General features: G+C 40.3%; 1 protein-coding gene across 1 annotated transcript in view; it reads left to right on the forward strand.

Moving 5' to 3' along the window:
- The window catches only part of AKAP10 (A-kinase anchoring protein 10), a 384,577-nt gene that overhangs the window by 95,016 nt on the left and 270,066 nt on the right, over window positions 1-19,495 (forward strand). Inside the window, exon 2 of the mRNA XM_069226353.1 lies at window positions 11,650-11,694. Within this exon, the coding sequence (XP_069082454.1) occupies window positions 11,650-11,694 (45 nt within the window). The remainder of the gene's footprint in view (window positions 1-11,649; window positions 11,695-19,495) is intronic.

Raw genomic sequence — 19,495 nt, forward strand, 5'->3', positions numbered from 1 at the left:
ATGACATTCTTGGCTTTAAATCAGAAAGGATCCAGTCAGCTCAACCCACTTTTTAGCTGGTACCTTCCTAGCAGGCCTCTTCCATCTTCTTTCCACATAAAGGCAATAATTCACAGATTTCGGAAGGCCAGATGGGATGGTCACTCAATTTCAGTGGCCGCTTCCAATCTTTGGAGCATCCTTTCTGGCTGCATTGCTGGCCTTGTCTCCTTTTCTGTATTTAAAAAACATTTAAAGACATGTCTCTTTTCTTCTTAATCCTCTTAGTCATCCTAGTAACTGCTATAAATGGCTACCTTATGTCCCTCTAAGTGATCTGGCACCTTTGGGTTTAGTGCACACTACTAAATCTGATAACATAACTATTGTATGCCAAAACAAATGACATACACCATTCTCCCATCGTCCCGTCAGTGAACCAAAGCCACAGGGTTCACTTTGACATTAAAATAGGGCTCTCCACCTCTGTCCCCATCCACCACCTCTGACTACTGCTACCTGCTCAGCAGCCCCAAAATTTGCCTCCATTTTGGTATTCATTGTACTAAAACCTGGATCAGAGCAATGGATGTTACTAATCTCAGGGACGGGACTTTAGTGTTTTATGCATATTTGTAAGTTTGGCAAGACCTTTTGCTTTCCCAAAAACATTTGGAAAAAATACACACACATACACTTGAATTTAGTCCATTGGCCTCCCCTTTATTCACTGATGGTGTTGTGGTGTCATTCACATTTTGCTTACACCCACCACAGCATAGGGGGGTCCCTTAAGACGCTGGTTTACATCTGTGTAAATGACTACATTCTGTCCAAAGATAGTACCATCACCTATATAGAAAATAGTCCCTTCAGTGCAGGACAGGGGGGCCAATGTGTCTGTTGCCGATCTGTCTTTTCTGCCTAGCTTTAGCACTCTCTACTGCTGAACAGTAGTGAAGTGCCTATCCTCTCTAAAATATGTTGTACAGTAAAATTCCCTATTTAGCTTATTTAACGTCCCTGTAGGCCCATTTAAATACCTAAAGTGACCAATAGCATGTCATGTGGGAAATCGTATGTATTTGTACAGCCCACACATAAGACAAAAATATATATCTGCCAGTAGTACCACTATACTCAAGCTGGGCTGCAGTTTAAATGCATTGTGCTGACACATGGGTAGGCACAAACATGAAAAAGGCCATTTAGGAAAAAAATATTTTATATATATTCATAAGTAACCCCTGAAGTGTATCTTTTAAGGCCACAGGGCAGGGTGCTAATATATATTTTTTTAAAGAGCACACTACACATTGAAGTACCCTCCCAGTGAAATAAAAGCCAAAAGCTATTTCACTTAGTAGGTTTTGGTCGACTTTTCCCTACGCAGAGGTGATATTAAAATCTTACTTCCCCGTCTTCGGAGAGGAAAACCTTGGAAGGTGCATCAAAGTTATTCCCTGCTTGTTTTTAAAATCCGATTGAATAATGAAATGAGATTTTTGATAAATCGCAAAGCATCTTTTTGAAAATATACTTTAGGCTGCCTGAGCCAATAGTGACGTAAAATCGGTTCAACCTCTCATCAGACTTCCAAAGCTGGAATACTCATCCTTGACTGTGAGAGATAATCACCCTGGTTCAGAGAAGGGCCAATGGGTGTTGACTGCTGACCACTTTGCAGGAATAAGCCATCTATGAACAAAGGACAGCTTTAGCACTATTTCTTGTGACGTGGAGGTGCCAAGGAGAATATTTCCTTTTCATTCCCAAGACCCTCCCAGACAGCCATGCACCAGTCACAGTAGGAGGGAAATCTATTTTTTCCCCTGTCTGGTAGGAAGAGAGCTCATGTAAGTAGGGGGTGGTTTAGGAGATAATGACAGGCCTGTTTGGTGGCATTTAGGTTTTACCATCTTGCAAACACAGGCTCCTGAGTATTTGTACAGTAAGACAAAGAGGAAGTGCTGTCAAAGGAGTTGGGGGAGTTTGAGAAACAAGTTAAAGTTGGGTGGTTGAATTTCTCTAGTCACTGGCTGGTGAGCAGGATAAACTTTACACATCTCCCACCACTACCCCCTCCGAACATTCCTGCCCCCTTGAAGACTCCATCTGAAGAAGAAAGCCCTGCTGGAAGATGACTCCTGCTGAAAAAAGGAGGACTCACTCAAGGACTAAAGAACTCTTAACTCCTGCTGGCATCCAGGGGCTGAAACTTCTTTCCTACTTCCGTGGCACAGAAAAGGACAAGGATTCCTGATTCCAAGATGCCTAGCTGACCCGTGAAGACAGGACCCTACACAAGATCTGGCTGGAGAGAGACCCGGTGTTTAGAAACCTACCCTGAGGAGCTGAGACTAGCAGGACTGACCGGGAGGAACTTTCTAGTCCTTGGAAAAGCTGGTACTTAGCCCTTGATTTGGTCTCCTTAGTACAGCGACAGGGTGCTGAGGTGTGCCCATGAAGGTTACTCTTAAGGTGGGAAAGAAGATCTGTTTTGCCCCTCGTAGAGGTTTTTGCCCTACTGAAAAGTGGTTCAGTAGGACCTTGGGGTGAAAGGATTTAGCCTTGTGAAGCCCTTGCTGGCTACACCTTCCAGCCTTGCCCTGCTTGAGGATTTCGACTTCAGACTAAGTCTGAAGGTAAAACCTGAGAGAAACCTCACAGACTTCAAAATCCATTTTTGTTTAATTTTGAGCTTTTGGAGCAAAACCAAGCTTTCTTTGGAGTATGACGACATATCTGACCCTTGCTGGCCAGAGCTTTGGACCTTGTCTTGCGAGAATAGTTTCACTTCTCTAAAAAAAATTAAAAAAAACCAATACTAAGTAACAAAGTACAAATTTTGAGAGGGACCACCAAGTTGGTCCATCCATTGGCATACCTTGCCAGCTCCACCATCTTATTTTCAATACTATCACTTCATTTACAAAGCCATCACAACTAGCACTCCTTTGTATTTTGTAGACATGCTCACCATCGCTGGTGGTTCCCGGCCCACCCACAGCCAAGACTCCCTCGTACTGCAGACTAAAAAGTGCAAACAAGAAAACAAGATAGCAGGGTTATTCAATCTATAAACTAGGATCTGGAACAACATCCCTGTGTTCGTCAGGACCTCCCCAAAGCAGCTCCAGTTTAGGAAAGTGCTATAGGCTTATCTCTTTAAAGAACACTACATCATAATGCAATAACCATCTTCATCTTGTCTTCCTGACCTATTACTCATTAGTAGCGTTGCAAACTCCTAACCAAGCTTTTCTTGCCACATAAACTGAAGAATAAAAAAAGGAGCGAGATTGCACTAGTAGGAAATAAAAAAGAGAAAGTAGTCTAGAAACCATGCTGAAAACATGGAGCCTTGTATGTTTTCAGCAGTTGGCCGGTGCGCTCAAGGAGGGCTAAACACTGGAAAAGGCATGACATATGTGTGCCTTTCACTAATGAAATCAAGCCAATTTTAAAAGACAAGCCCACAAACCAACGAAGGTGACGGGCGTGACATGGGAGTGGTTATAAGCCCATAGAGAGATTTCAATAGGGACCGGAGTGCTTGTGCACTCGACCCTAAAAAAGAAAAGAACGTTTGTGCGTACTTATTTGTATTTTTTATGACCGATCCAACTTGTTTCTTTACTATTTAACCATCCTGCAAAGCATCAGGGATGGTGTACAGCATCGCTCAAAACCATTAGCAAAGTCAGTTGGTCCCATAGGGAGATTTTTTGTTTGTTTTATTTTGTGAGAGCCGTGCCCCTCCAGAGACACGACTTCTAGGTCTCGCTGCAATGTGTAGTGTCATTTTGCACATTCATTCCAGGCTGCACGCATCTGAAAATGGACTTTAAAACCATTCAGGAATGGGCAGCCATACACATGCTTGCACGGTGGCCGTCTTTGTATTTTGTGTTGCAATTGTTAGATAAAACATTCAGAGATGGCAGCACGTGTGCACAGCCAGAAGCCTATATTACAATGGATTTAACAAAGTATAGCAAAGACTGTTTCAAATTGTACGCTCCTGCATTGCATGCAAGTGTGGGTGGCATCGTTCATTAGTTTTTGTTATGTTGTAGTAAAATAACAATCCCAAGGAAATATGCATTGGCTAAGGCAGTAGCTCGCAGACAAAGCAGACCTAATGACTTGCAAAAGATTTTTCTTTTTTTTGTATTATGTACGTCACTTCGCCGTCTCCCCGAAGAGTCCTAGTAATAGGAGCGGGAGAAAAGGACGCTTCGGGCAATCCTGGATCCCTGGTTTTGTTTCAGCTGCTAGTGCTTCTGCTGCATAGGGCTCTTCAAGGAAAGCAGTTGGGGAAATGCTTTCAACAAACAGTAATTCTGTTCATATTTTTCTGACCTCTCATCATTGGAATAATAGTGCAATCACTGTTACACTTCGAAAATTTGAACATACTTCCTGGAGGAAGCTTTTCTGAAAGGATAAGATATTACAAATAAAAAAGTGTAACAGCAATTGTTGTTTGAACTCCATACCATTCGCACACTTGTCCATGTCGTCAAAAAGGATTGTTGTATTTTCTAAAGACATCCAATTCATGTATAGGAAAAAACTGAATCGGACCTTTTTTGGGAATATTTTGTGTTGGGTTGAGTTTATGCCTTGCAGAACCTTCAGACACTTTAGCAAAGCCTTCAGTTACATTTTACATTTTGCACCTTGGCAGAAGCCAAAGCATCCAACATGAACTGTCCAAGGTGCGAAAGCATAAGCATGGATGGAACCCAGCATTAACAGCGCCGGTCTCCATACCTCCACCTGCGATGTCTGCTTAATATTAATTTGTCTTTCATGAATAAAAATGAGCGGAGGTCAGAGTGCTGTGCGTTCTTAGCCATATAAATCTGTTGATGAATGAGCTTTCTGCAATAATCTGTGCAGTTCTGAGTATCAGGTTTGAACCTCATTCATTCTTTCAGTCTTTCATCTTGCTAAGATTGATAAGTAAGGGGCTGTGTCAATAAACAATTCAGTACAACTTGCTCTGTTTTCATCACACTTTTGTTCAGACCTTCTCGCAGCACTTTATTAATATGGAATCCTTTCCCCATAGATGGATGGGTTTCACTTCCTTTGCCTGCTTTATGCGGTGACTTAGTTATAATGGATGCCACTCCGATCAGTCTACAAGGAAAACTTACAAACTTTTCTAATTATTGCTCCAATAATAAGATTATCGTAGATATGAATAAAACCAAAATTATGGTCTATGGTAGGAAAGCCCTAACTTTTACATTGTTCATGGGATCCAGAAATGTTTCTGCATGAGTTATCACATAAAGACGTTAAAGGCAAGAGCATTCCTGGAGGTCTTAGGGTTAAAAAATAATAATAGAGTCTATAGAGGTTGTGGACTGGCTCTTTCTGCATACTCTGCAAAGATAAAGCCACCGACTGGAGGAATAAACATATATTTGGGTACCATGCAAAACTGATATTCAAATAAGGGCTGCTGTATAAAAAAAGTCTGATGAGCCTGCCAAGCTCCTCAGTGATCCAGGCAATAAGTACTGAAAGAAGATTTAACAGTTTTGGATTATTTGGCAAGATCCATCACTCTTTGCTTCTGGGAGAGGCTTAAAAGTGCTCATTTGTGTAAAGTAGCAGATATTTGCCAGGAAGAGATTGCTGTAGGTAAAAGGAGATGGGCTAAGGAGAAATTTGCTTACAATAGGTAGATCCTTAAATGTAAAGTTATAAATTCCTGTTTTGTCCATGTATTTACCAAGCATGCTTGGATTATAAAAATGCAGTTGAATCCCTCAGGGATTTCTGAGAGGACCAGTCACATAACCCCTATGTAGATATTTTACCTAGTAGGAAAGTGAGAGTGTGGATTTTAAAATTTCATATAGTTTGTAACCCTTTTTTTGGGATTGCTGATATGACAACTTTAGATCGGGAAAATTGATGTAAATATAGCTGTAGTGTATCTTTTAAATGCAATATTGCGCATTTTCTATTGGATTTTTTATTTTTAAAACAGACGAATACATATTTTAAACCTTTTTTGTATCTAAATATGGATTAAGAAACTGTTATGAAGCAGCCATTCTGTTGTTGAATATGAAGCCTTTGGATGCAACGTGAGATGTGGGTAGACTTTTGTTATTAATGGAAAAGAGGTTTTGAAACATTTTAGTAGTTGCTCATATATACAAATTATAGTCCTATTTGTAATTAAGTAGAATATATATGTGGATATTGTATCTGCTGTTTTTTTTAATAGACGCATGTCCAAGTAAACTATTTATAATTGATTACAATTCTCAGCAACAAGTTTAAATCTCATCAGTTCATTCAGTGTTTTCATCTTGCTGACATTGCTAATATACCATTTGAATTTAACAGTTCATAGTAGTAGTTGTTACAAAGTTAATGCCAATACAGCAGAAAGATGCTGTAGCCTGACACTAGGAAAACCAGAACTGTTAAGATCCTGTTTTTTCAGTTTGTTTTGGGCCTACCAAACCCAAACATTTTTGGGCCTAGTGCATGCAACAGTAACATATTAAACCAGAGGCTATACCAGGTCAATATGGTCCATGCTTTTCCCTGGTTTAATCCCAATATCCCCAGCTATCCACATTTTAAAAATGTTCTGTTTTTGAGTGGCAACAATTTGATCTGTGCATGTTGGGGCGTGGTGCATTTTCTGTTGGGGTGCTAGCACCTCCATTTCCCCCTACAGGTGTGGTGTTGTTTTTATTGCAACAAGTGTGGGACTGCTAAGTGGTAGGCAATTTGAGGATCCCCATATATTCTTGAACTCTCTATCATAAAACATGCAGAAAATGTATTTGTTTTGCAAAAGTTTGAGTTTTGACGGGCATTATGGGCAAGAAATGGTAGTGGGATCCACACAAGGCAGACCCACTCTGGTCTCCTCTGGGAGTCCCGATTTCAGAAATGTCTAGTTTGGTAGGTTTCTTTTGTTGACGGCCGAGCCATGGCTCATTTTCCCAGCTACCCACATTGCACAAAAAGAGTTGGTTTCAATTGTTGAAATGGGCTTTGTTGTTTTGGAGTGTTTTGTGACACAGACACTAGGTCCAACCATACAAGTGTCATATCGATTTTTATCGGGAGACCTGTAGGAATGCTGTGTGGTAGGAATTTTGTGGTCACTGCAGTTTCTGGAACCTTCCCTCACAGAAATATGAGGTGAGTATGTGTTTTTAGCCAAAGTTTGACAGACACACGGCCTTCTGGGTATGAACAAAATGTGAAATCCACTCAAGTCACACCATTTGAACTTCCCTGGGGTTTAGTTTTCAGAAATGTTTAGGCTTGGTAGGTTTGGTAGGTTGGCGGCTGAGCTACAGCCTAAAATTTGCAGCTGCCTGAATTTTTGTAAATTGTAATTTTGCAAAATGCCCCCCGAGTCACATGCTGGCATCGGCAACCCCATGTTTAGAGGTGTACAATTAACAATGAAACTCAGTATCTTGTGCACCTACCCATTTTTCACTCATTATGTTTTTACAATATAAGTTGCTATGGTTGGTACACAATGAAAAATCATTCTATGCCGCAGCTCAGTTGCTTGCCCTGAAAATTCATAAAAAGTTTACTAGACCTGCAGGTCGAGTAACTTGAATAATCTACTCGCCCTAACAATGTACTTGACCCGTAAACGGGTCTCAAATTGTGTGATCTTAGGCAAATATTTTATTCTGCAGAGTCGCCGTTTTCTTAAATCTCATGTATGAGTGCACCTTCAAATATGTGAGTTCAGCATTTATACTGTCGGAAAAAAACCTCTTCACATTCAGTGTACACTTGATCCATGACATGCCTTTTGGTTTTCTAATAGCATTCTCATCAGGGCAGGAGTGTTTATCAGTTTGTTTAAACACTCACTTTCAATACATATATTGCTAAGGCATGGTGTGGTACACACTGTCATTTTGTGTCATAAATGTCACAAAACCTTCCCACTAACTTGCACCTTTATTGATAAAAGTGTATAGTGTATTAACAATAATCTGGGAAAATTGGATTTCAGAGAATATATTTATCATTTATTCACCACCAAGTTTTGTGATTTGTTTTCATCCTATTAAAATATTTTTTTCATCACACAGAAGTACAAAAAATGGGCTTTCACAACTACTGATGTATATTTTGAAATGTTTGTACAGTTGACTTATTCATTAAAATGTTGTGTGCTAGGAAAATCCTGACACCCTATAGCCTTTCATTTCACACATTTTTTTACAGCAGGTCAGTCAGTTTACCTTACAAAATCCTGGAACTCTGCAGTCAGAAGAAAAAAAAGATACACTGACTTTTGACCTCTGTTTCTGAACTCAGAGCAGATGTGAAAAGAACAAGATTTAAAGGCGTCTTTATTGCTCCTTCACTTTCTGACTGAACAGAACATCTATCTTTATCAACTCACCAGAACGGGTGAGTAGGTCCTACAAATAGCTTCACCTGATGAAATATGACTCACCATAGCAAGTGTGAGAGTAGATTTTTCAAGGCCTGTGGTTATTTTCTGTTTTTAGATAGTCTACAAAACCCTATGTTTCTGCGCAACCAGAAGGGTATATGAGATGTAATAGTATATTGCTTTTGTAAATCAGCCATCGTGACACAAAATTACAGATGAAAACATGGTCACCAATGGCTATTTTTTCCAACTCATTTTCAATATTTTTTTTATTTCAGTGATTAGTTTCTTTTGGAAACCATGAGGGATCCACAGAAATGACCCCTTGCTGAATTCGAAATTTTTACTAATTTTCAGAAATGTATAGCTTTTCGGGATCACCCTCGGGTTTCAGTTGTTTCCACCACAAAAAGCAAGTAGGTTGAAACCACAAAAAGTGAGAAAAATGTAGTACCTCTGGGAAAACTAGTAAAAAATGTTCAAAAACAAATTTGCTTGTCCCTGAAAAATTGGAAGATGGTTATCCTAGCACAGCAAACATTTTGTTGATGCCATTTTTAGAAAACAAAGTAGGCTTTCCTGCAAAGCATTTTCCCCATTGTTGTTAAAAATGAAAGCTATATTTTGTTTATTTTATTTGGTTTATTCTGGAAAATCTAAAGACCTTGGGTACTTTAGAATCCCAAGGTTGTTGGGGGAAAAAAGCACACAGATTTGGCATTTATACCTTTTGTGGGAAAAGGTGATGAATTTTAAATTGAATTACTCCAAAAGTCAAAAAAGGGCAACACCGTATTAGTCAAGTGATTAAAAGAAAACACATTCCAAGATGGCTGCCAGTGCATGCATCTTGACTCATTGGTGGCCATTTAAAAATTACTGAATGGCCATGCACATAAGCTTTGGCAGAGCCAGTAGCGCAGATTTTTACAGCAGCTACCTATTGGCATTGCCAATGCTAGTTTATGCTGATATTGAAGTGTTAGACACATTGTTTGATTTCTTCTGGCAGATTTTGTAGAAATTGACAAGAATGTGTTGTTGTTTGAACTTATATGTTGACAAGTGTTGGGGATCTTTTGCATAATTTCCCTTGGCTTTCAGCAATTGCTATTTCCTTTTCTAACAAAGCATACCTGCTGGTGTGTAAATAAAAAAATTAAGTGTCTCTCCAACCATACTCCCTGTGGACACCCACAGTTCCCAGAAGTTGCTCTGCAGGTCATAGAAATAATGCAACTAGATTGCTGGTCTGTATTGTTTATGAATGAGCTACAACAGTATATAAAAATAACATCCAGATGACTTTCACCAGTTGATCCCTTTGAATTGTCCATTGTATATGAATGCTTCTTCAACATAATAATTACATGGCATGAAGGTACCTAATAAAAGACTTAAATGTAGATAAAACTAGCAACTCCGATCACAAGTTTATATGCTGATTATTTTGTAACATAATACCTACTTGTTAGAAAAAGTTTCACATTCGATTTTGAGATGGTATTTTTGCATTAGTACGAGAAACAAAAGTAAGGTTGCAGATCACAGACTTACAGATGCATTTTCTGTATGTGGATAAAAGTTGGCTCCTTGTGACACCTAACGGTGATCACAAGCTTCATTAAAACAACTGATCTTTAGTAGTGAAAAAACAGCCTTATGTCACACCGCTGCCAAAGTTGGTAACTGACTAGAGACTCCATTGTCATTTTATGTAGCTTTCGTTAGTGATCAAAGGGCTAAGCGACAAGGAAAGCAAGAAAACCCTATTTTAAATAGTTTTAATGGAATGCATACCATAATAGATTCCTAATATTTTGAGGCAAAAGTCGTAAAGCAGTAAGAAGCCATTATAAATAATACATTGCTTTATTGTTGGCATCAAATACAGTATTCACTATTCAGTGAAAGCTAAAAGGATTGTGGCATAAATAGAAGAGACTTATACACCATCAAAGTAAACATGTTGAGGAACCCACAAACTGTATGCTGTAAGTGAAGACTCTACTATTGAAGACTGCTGGCAGGTCATGGAGGGTCACTAAGGCCATCTCTAAGTAAGCAATTAGGTGTTTCCATCTATGTAGAACATTATGGATGTATCGATGTACTGAAAGATACCGTCCTAGTCCCCAAAGTGTGGTGTTCTGTAATGTCATAGGAGACAATTCTGTAAGTTGGTACCATCATGGGCAGTCGGAAAACTGACGGGTCGAAACTTGTCATTGTGATGTGAGGAAGCCAATAAGCTTTATAGAGATTTATTCGGAAGATGCAATGCACAGATGGGATTGCAAGTCTAAAGTAGAAAACGGGAAGATTTTGTTTAATCAGGGCATGTGTTTTGTCCCCTTTGGAATTTTCTCTTTCACCCTCAGTGAAATATCAGCGATTGGTTACTTCTGTGTACTGTTGTCTCAGAGTCATAAATGTGACTTTCATCTCTTGATCCTGGGGGGGGGGGGGGGGGGGTGATGGGGGGTCTCCTCAGCAATCTTAACCTGTATTGCCTCACTGACGTTATGGATGACATCTGAAGCTGAAGTGGACTGGTCATGGAACCGGCACCTGCCAGTTCTTCCTTGACTAGATTTTATTTTTTTCAGTTAAAGGAGGGATCTCCTTGTTTCTAGTAATTCCCCCTACTTTTCACTAAACGAAGCAGCTGCCCTTGCCTACCAGGATGTGATTTGAGCTGGGTAGATTAAGCCTAGTGACATCAAGGCTCATAATATGTAGTGTATTTCAGAGTACTTTGGGACGGTATTCTAATCTCCCACGTAATTGAAATATTAGAATAGGCACTTGGTGATATCACCAAAGAGCCCCACTACTGCCAACAACAGTATGGCCCCTGCGAATTAAAAAATGTACAAAAAGTAATTGTCTGGTGCGGTGAACTATTTAGCTGATAATTGATCATTTAAACATAACAAATATATGTAATTCTACTTTAAGAGATGAGTGTTTAATGTAATTGTTAAAACTTCTGTCTACGTGGTCTTGTCGCATTTTAGCCTTTCCATTTGTCTTTAATTCACTTTCTGGTGTTGTGTTTTATTTAAAAAATGCAAGTTATATCAAAGACACAAATGTGTTTCCTTCCCCATCACTTTCTGAATGTGACCTTAAGGTTAGCCTGCATTTCGCCTTTGGTAATCTAGAATGTCTGGCTTGTTCACACATAGTTGATCGTGTTTCACTTTTTTTTTAATGACCTCTCTTTCTCTTTTGTGTTGCAGTTAAAGGCAAAGACGATAAACCAGCAGATCTCAAGGTAGTTCAAGGTAAGCTTGTGTTTGCCTTCTTTAACCACAGATGATTGCATGTGTTTTTTGTTGGGACATGTTTCTTTTGATTCCCGTTTCATGTGGTGCGTAGTTGGAACGATTGTGCTGCTGTAATGCTCGTTTTCCAACAAACTCTTCTTTGTAGCTTCATTGTACTAAAACATTCCTTAGAATAATCGTCTATGTAATGCTTTCATTCATCAACTTTCCGAATGTTTGACAAGTAGGAATGCAATAAGCTGATTGATATTTCTCTTGTATCTCGTCGTGTATGAGGCAGTAGCAAGGACGGAATCTGTACACGTTGTTAGATTCATGGATATTTGATATGAGACCCAAACCCCCCACGGGTAATGTGGCAGTGGCAGTCACTATTGAAGCAGACCTCTGCAGGGCGGACTTACTTCTCGTTATGTCATGCAACACTTGTGGAACATACATTTCTCATCCATATGCCTGCCTCTGCCCTGGTCTCTCCGGTCCAAAAACTGCCTTTGTTAGTCTCACAGTTGTGGAATAACAAAACGTACACATGTGGCTAGACGCTGTGCCCTAAGTGTATTATTTGTAGCAGGTAAAACATAACATTTGCTCGGTGGAAAGCCAGGTGATCTATATACTGTGTGTGGCTTGGACATGATGGGTGATCCGTGTTTATTGTGGGATAGTATTGCGTATCTTTCACATTCATCTCAAACACCTAACACTGTATTGTCTAGCGAGAAAGTAGGCAGCTGTTTTACTTGAGCGATTGTTTTAAAATAACAGGAAATTAATATTACTGCAAAATCCTTCCATAGCACAGCCTTGCTTTCAATGGGATGCCTGTTAGTCTTATTTGTATGACATACACCTATGAAATGCACCTAGAGCGACCTTCGTTTAAGGTAACTCAACCCCCTCACACGCAGATTAAGTGAAGATGTGTGCATTGTTACATGTCATAAAATCCCCAGTTTTTATAATACACATATATTTAGAAGCTGTGCATTCTACTTACCGTACCATATGTAAAAGACGTCTTGTATTTATAATAATAGTATTCCTCGTTTGTAATGGAAAATGCTAGCTGGTAGATGCTTTTTATATACATTTGTAGAGGAAATGTGCCTGCGGGTGTTCTCCTTTTCCTACATATCATTAATGTATCACTAATGTAAGCAGAAGGTCATACTCCTTATTGGTCCATCTCACATCAGGCATATTTGGCATTCTGGCCACATTTCATGTTCGTGATGCATATAAGGGCCTGTACTTCCTGTTCTTTTCCCCAGCGGGAGCATTTCTTCATGGTCTGATAATCGTTTCAGTGTAGAAATAGATGCTGTTTTTTTCATTGGAGCATCACCTTCTTAAGGGCTACCGAGAACGAACCATCGGTGTGAAAATCTCTTAACTGCAAAAGAGCTTAATAGGGAAATTAAATCTCCTTCTGGGTACGAACAAGGGTGTGGTTGTAGGTAATTTATTTGAAAAGTTGTCTTTGTAGTTGTTTTTTTTCCACAAAAAGAGAGGGAGAAGTTTCTGTCTGGTCGACCCATTAACAAGGTATTCATAATTTTCATATTGTCAATCCACTTTTTTTTTTCCCAAGGGCAAGATTTTTTTTTTTTTGATATTTTTTTTTTAAATATTTTTTTTATTTAAGATTTTAAATATTACAGACACAAGTTCCATAAAATTAAAGCACCAGGGTACATCTCATCATGTTTTAATTGAGCTAATGGCAACCATCAAATGATTAACTGTGTTTTACCATTGTCAAACTTTTCGGTTCACGAGAGACTGCTGCCTTATTTAACCCCATTTAACTGTACCGTGACTTCTGCCTGGCCACTACTTTGGCTTCCAAATTTACCGATGCATTTTATAGAGGCTGATCACCTATGCTCCAGCATTTGATCGCAAATTTAACAACTTTAGATTCAGTTTGCTTCTCTTATCTTTTTGCTTTGCTGTACTGTACTTCTGGCTTTCAGGCTGCCATCTTTGCACCAGTCAGTCCTCTGCAAGGCCAGGGCCCCCAACAACCACAGGGGCCACAGATCCTGTCAGCTGGAGTCCAGCTCATACCACTAGCCCAAGGGACGTATGGCTTTCAGTATGCACCCATTCAGATTGTCATTGTCGAACATGTACCATTTTGGCGCCTGCAATCCAGCACACAGTGCACTATGTCCCGTTCTAGTTAGCGAGCTGTGTGTATGCTGCACCAACGCGAGCTGCCCATATTAAACTTGCTTCTTGAAACATCAAAGTATACAAAAAAATGAATGGAACTTTTGAAGTAATTTCAGCCACTAGTAATTATCCATGATTATTTTGCACACCATGTCTGTCACCTCAGTTGGCGATCCAGCTATATGCAAATCAATCTTGTTTCTGCTCCAGTTGGAACAGTCCAGCCCAAACTGCCAAGCCAAGACCTCCCGGAACCTTAAAAGCAACCCAAGACCGATTTTGCCCTAGTTACGGGCTCCTCAGTCTAGTAAATCTTGGTCCCAGTGACAGTGTGCACAAGACCCAAGTCTGGCTATACTCGTCCCACTTAGTGCAACACATTAAAGTAAACAAAAAAGTGATGGATGGCATGCTTGAATTAATCTAAGCCACTGGTAATTACTCCGGGCTGCATCCCAATCCATCATTATTTTGCACACTGTCACTTCAGTTATATGCAAATCAGTCTACACCCTGCTCCACTTGGAACAGTCCAGCCCAAACCAAGCTGTATCTGACTGATGACAGTTCGGTCTGGACTGTTAGGATTAGAGCAGGGTCAAGAGTGATTTGGATGTAGCTGGCACCAAAGTGAGGTGGCATGAAAACGATGGTTTGGGATCCGACCCTGAGTAATTACAGTGGCTGATATTAATTCAAGGATTCCACCCATCACTTTTTGTATCCTCTGAAATAACATGCAATTCCTGGTAATTCTCGTGATTTTTAACTGTTGATAGACTATGTGTGAGTTATTAGAACAGTTGCCAATCGAGATACTAGCAACCTAGTCAGGGGCCGCTCATCCCATCACCAGCTATATGACTTTATTCATGTGCAGCTTTCAGTCTGCCTCTTTGCCATTCTTTTTCATAATCCGTCGCTGCAAGCTAAGCAGTCTTGGCACACACTCAGCACTGAAAGAGCTTATTTGTACTAAATAAAAAAATATCAAATAACAAAAGTACAACTTTGTGCCTTCTTTAAAAAGAAGGCAGTGCACCTCCAAGTGAAGAAACGTAGTGCGTCGGGTATTTCTGTCCATTAGCCAATCAATTCGATTCTGTTTTCATGGAAGACCAGCCAAGTTTATTCACAGTCTCAAATAAAGACAGACACGCTTTAATCACCGTTAATGTCGTCATGGGAAATGTAGTTTTATTTCAGTGGTAAACATCATTTGTCATCGAGCAGTCCCACTTTTTTCTTAATGCATCTTGCAAGCACTTAAAAGTATAAAAGGCTGAGCATTCAAGTTGTTGATAAATCTCTAAAGACCTTAAACAAGGAAATACCCTACTCTACTCATCCATCCACACAGTCTTCAAATGTTTCTCTTCATTCCTATCTGACTGAGGCTAAATCATTCAGATTCCCTAGTCAAGTTCTCTTCTCAATAACCTGTGGGCCTCCCCAGGGTGTTCAGTTTAATTGTGCAGTGGTTTTGACCAGGTATCTGTAACCCCTGGGGCTCCACTCACTAACCAAAACATCTTCATATACTATTAAACAGTAATGCTTATTAAAGCAGTGATACTTATTAAAACATTGATAGTCCATTCTGCATTAAGGTGCAATTGACATATGAAATCCAATAACTAGAAGTGAGCCTCAGCATCATACATCTAAGCAATAGAGATTTTTTCGTCATCATCTGTACAGGAAGTGACATCACTTCTTGCCTTCTCACTACCTCAAATAACTCATCCGGGCTTGTCACAGCCTGACCACCCACAGCAAAGAGTAAAAACAGACAAAGGCATTGACTGTTAAAGCCAGGAGGTGCCTTAGGCCAGAACCCCTGTCTCTCTGACAACTTACAAGGTAAGTTATAATTGTGTCTCACCCAGCAGCCCATATTGCTAGTCCTCAAATTCACACCGAGCCCTAGACGTCCCAAGCACTCATTTAGCAATCACACAACACATAGACCCAGCCTCATACACATTCGTCTAACTACCACACACGCTCAAACTACAGATCACATTCCAGCTTCTGCTCATTAACTATTGCTCAGCAGTACTCCATCCACTGGACATCACAGACTTCATCACCTATCAAAAGCCTGAAGTCCTGTTCATCACAGACACTTGGTTTACCCTCACATCCTTGCACATCGTAGGCGTCCTTCTTCCCACAGACTACAGCATCCATTGTGTGAACCATGTACATGAGAAAGGAGAAAGGAGGCCTTGCTGCCATCCATAAGTCCTCCTGATCCTGTCCCCTTTGCAAGTAACATTCAAGTCCATGGATTTATTTACATGCTATTTCAGACTCTCTGCAACTAAGCCTGCACCATTCCATCTCATCTACAGGCCTCAGGTCAGAACAAGGACTGCATTAGTGAAATATCATATCTCCTTACCTAACCAACATGCCTACCCCACCATTTTAAGTGACTTCAGCCTCCCAGACAACACAGGATAAAAAAAGAACACAGGAGGCACCATCTTTAACCTAATCAAATCACTCAACGTGATGCAGCATACACACTCCAAAGGCCATATCCTGAAACCTTGTCTTCTCGCTATCACCAGCAATCCATTGTGAAGCACTCATACCCCCCAGCTGGACTGACCACTTAGCTGTCTGTATCTCCTTGCTCGGCATCTTACCAACAAATCAAAGTCAACCCAAAAGAGAGGGCGAAACCTATTGATCCTTCAAACAACTCTCCATCAACAATCTAACGGTTGAACTTATCTCCTACCCTAGCAACACCATATGCGATTCCAGAACCCTTCCAAATAACTTAAGCATTATTTTGGAAAGCATCCACACCCTAATTAAAACATGATAGTGCAAGCCAAAGCTTTCATTATCATGGCACTCTAAAGATCTTTCTGACAATAAACGATCCATCCGCAGGCAGGAAACAAAATGGAAGAAAAATAGAACTGCTGAAGACCTCATTGTACTGATATCCCTCCACACAACACGAGGGAAGCTCATTGCATGAGCTAAAGAAAAGAACTATAGCAACACTATCAATTAAGCCACCAGCAGAAGCAAACTGCTTTCTTTACAATCAAGCAATGATTCAACCCCTTTCCAGACACACCTATTCCTCACTCATAGAAAAGTGTATTTTACAACACCAAGCCTGCTTTATCTCTTATGCCCTCTACTTCCAGTAGACTCCTGCAAAGGGTATCCTTTTGAAGCCGATGTATTGCATATCTTGTCAACCTACTTAACTGCCTTAATCCCACCTCCTATGAAAATGATTCCTTACCCTTGTGTTTCATCAAAGCTGTCACTGGGGGTGCAAACAAGACTGAATTCCTGTTACTTTCCAAGAACAAGAAACAGTAGAAGCGTGGCTCAACGACACAAACCCTAATTGATTTGAACCTGAACTTTAACTGATTATCACGTCTCTTAGATTCACCCGGGCACCAACCTCACACTCAAGGAACACATTGCCTAAAAACAAAGACATTCTGGTGCCATCTGTCTTTTCTAAAGAAAGTGAAACTGTTTCTTCTAGAAAATGACTTCAGAAGTGCTGTTCAAGCCCTTGCGTCCGCACCTAGAAGGCAGTAACACTCTTATTTCATGGCCTCCCAGACTCCTCACTGACACTTCTTTGGGAGCATTCTACATGATGCAGTACATATCATCCAAGGCTTAAAGAAATATGATTACATATCCCCATCCTGCTGGAAGACCATTGGGTCCCCCTGCTGGCCCGCACCGTCTTAAGAATCAGCTGAATCATTCAGAAAGCATTTGTGACCACCACCCCTACTTATCTTGCAGACAAACTCACAATCTCTGGTCACTGTGTGCACTCTCACAGCCAGGACACCATCAGACTGCAAAGTGTAAAAACATCCAGGATCTGGGACAGCATTCCCCATATCTATTTGCACCGCCCCACCTCTGCTTCAATTTAGGAAATTGTTGAAGATGCACTTCTTTATAGGAACACCACATCTCTGTGCATTAGCAATTCCCATAGCAATTACTTGTCCCTTGTTTTCTTTATGCTAGACTTTGATGATGTATAGCACTCATCTGCCTTTTAGCTAGGTTCGCACTACAGAAATGGTAAATATATACATACATACATAACTACATATTTACATACAAAGTTTTTGGTAGTTTACCTGCAATTGAATCCATCCAAAGCGGAGGTTTTTCTCCTTTATCTACATTGTCTCACTCTACTCCCAATCTAAAAAATGCTCCCTCAGTCACAATCCTAAGAGTGTGTCTCTTATTTCCATTAAACCAAGACACAATGCTTTTCTGTGGACTCCAGTATGTCCTTCTTAGATTATGTGCTGAAAAGGCCCACAATGACCAGGCTCTCACTGACCCCTCTAAAAAAAATTTAACCCTTATTTCCCACCTTTTAATTTTCCCTTTTCTGTTCAAATTCATATACTATTGTATTTTGACAAGTTACAGTTGATTATTCCAAACACCAGAGTAATGCTAATAAAATCAGTCTTTCACCCCCCCCTCCTGATCACATGAAAAAGAGAAAAACAGCAAATGTCCTTTACCTTATGAATACTCCATTTCTTGTCCCTTCTAGCAAGCTTCTAGTTAAAGAGTATGTCATCTTCAGTTCTATCTACTCAACCAACCTGGCTTCCTAACAGAAAAACTCTCCACAAAAAGTTTGACTCTCCACAAGATGAAGCATCACTGCCTGGCCAGTTCTCTGAGGCCTGTGTGATCCACATAAACATGCTGTCCTTGGAAACATAGGAGCCAGGTACAACTTCTTGTTCACCAAATTTTCACGTGTTTCATCTGAAAGCTTTGACTTTCGGGGGTCAGCAAAGTCAACCAGTCAAAGCTTACTCTAGAAATTGGTGCGTAGGAAAACATCTAGTTCATCTAACACATAAATCACAATAAATATAATGTTTATCAGACGTTCTTATAAGTGACTCTTTAATACTTTCTACTGCACAATTATTCTGAATAAATAACTAGTTAGTCAAGGACTTCTCAGTGCTTTCTCGATGCACATTTTCTGAAGGGTACAGTTATAGAATGCATGTGCAACTATGGCAAAGTGCAGTGCCTGGGTTTTGGTGTTCTTACCAGTATAGTCCTTCTATAACTGCATTTTCTGTCCATGGATCAGGACCAGGCTGTTCTGCAATAGTAGCTTCAGCAACGGTTGCCCAGTTCATTGATTGTCGGCTGCATAAAAATGTGGCTGGGACAAGTTGAGATAAAATAGGAGGAATGGGCAGCAGCAGGTAGCATACACAGACCCACTTAAGTGGTTGACCACTCATCTGGAGACAACCTAGCAGCAAAATTGTAGAGAGGTATCACATGGTCTGAGATAGACATCAAAACACATAACAAAGAAAGGTGCAGAGGTGATGCACTGACAGGAGCACATACCTCACATGAGTGACAAAAGATAAAAGGCACAATGGTTATGCACTGAGAGGCAGTTGTGCCTCACACAAAGACCAAGCCACGCTCACCGGGAATCTCACTGCAGTAGCTGAGGTGAGTACAGAGGTTATCACTAAGAACCAATCGCAGGAGAGATGTACTTTGGACTGGACAACACTTGCAGGCTCCCTGTCTTAACAGA

Source organism: Pleurodeles waltl, chromosome 3_1 (genome assembly GCF_031143425.1).
Source record: "Pleurodeles waltl isolate 20211129_DDA chromosome 3_1, aPleWal1.hap1.20221129, whole genome shotgun sequence".
Classification (NCBI taxonomy): Eukaryota; Metazoa; Chordata; class Amphibia; order Caudata; family Salamandridae; genus Pleurodeles; species Pleurodeles waltl.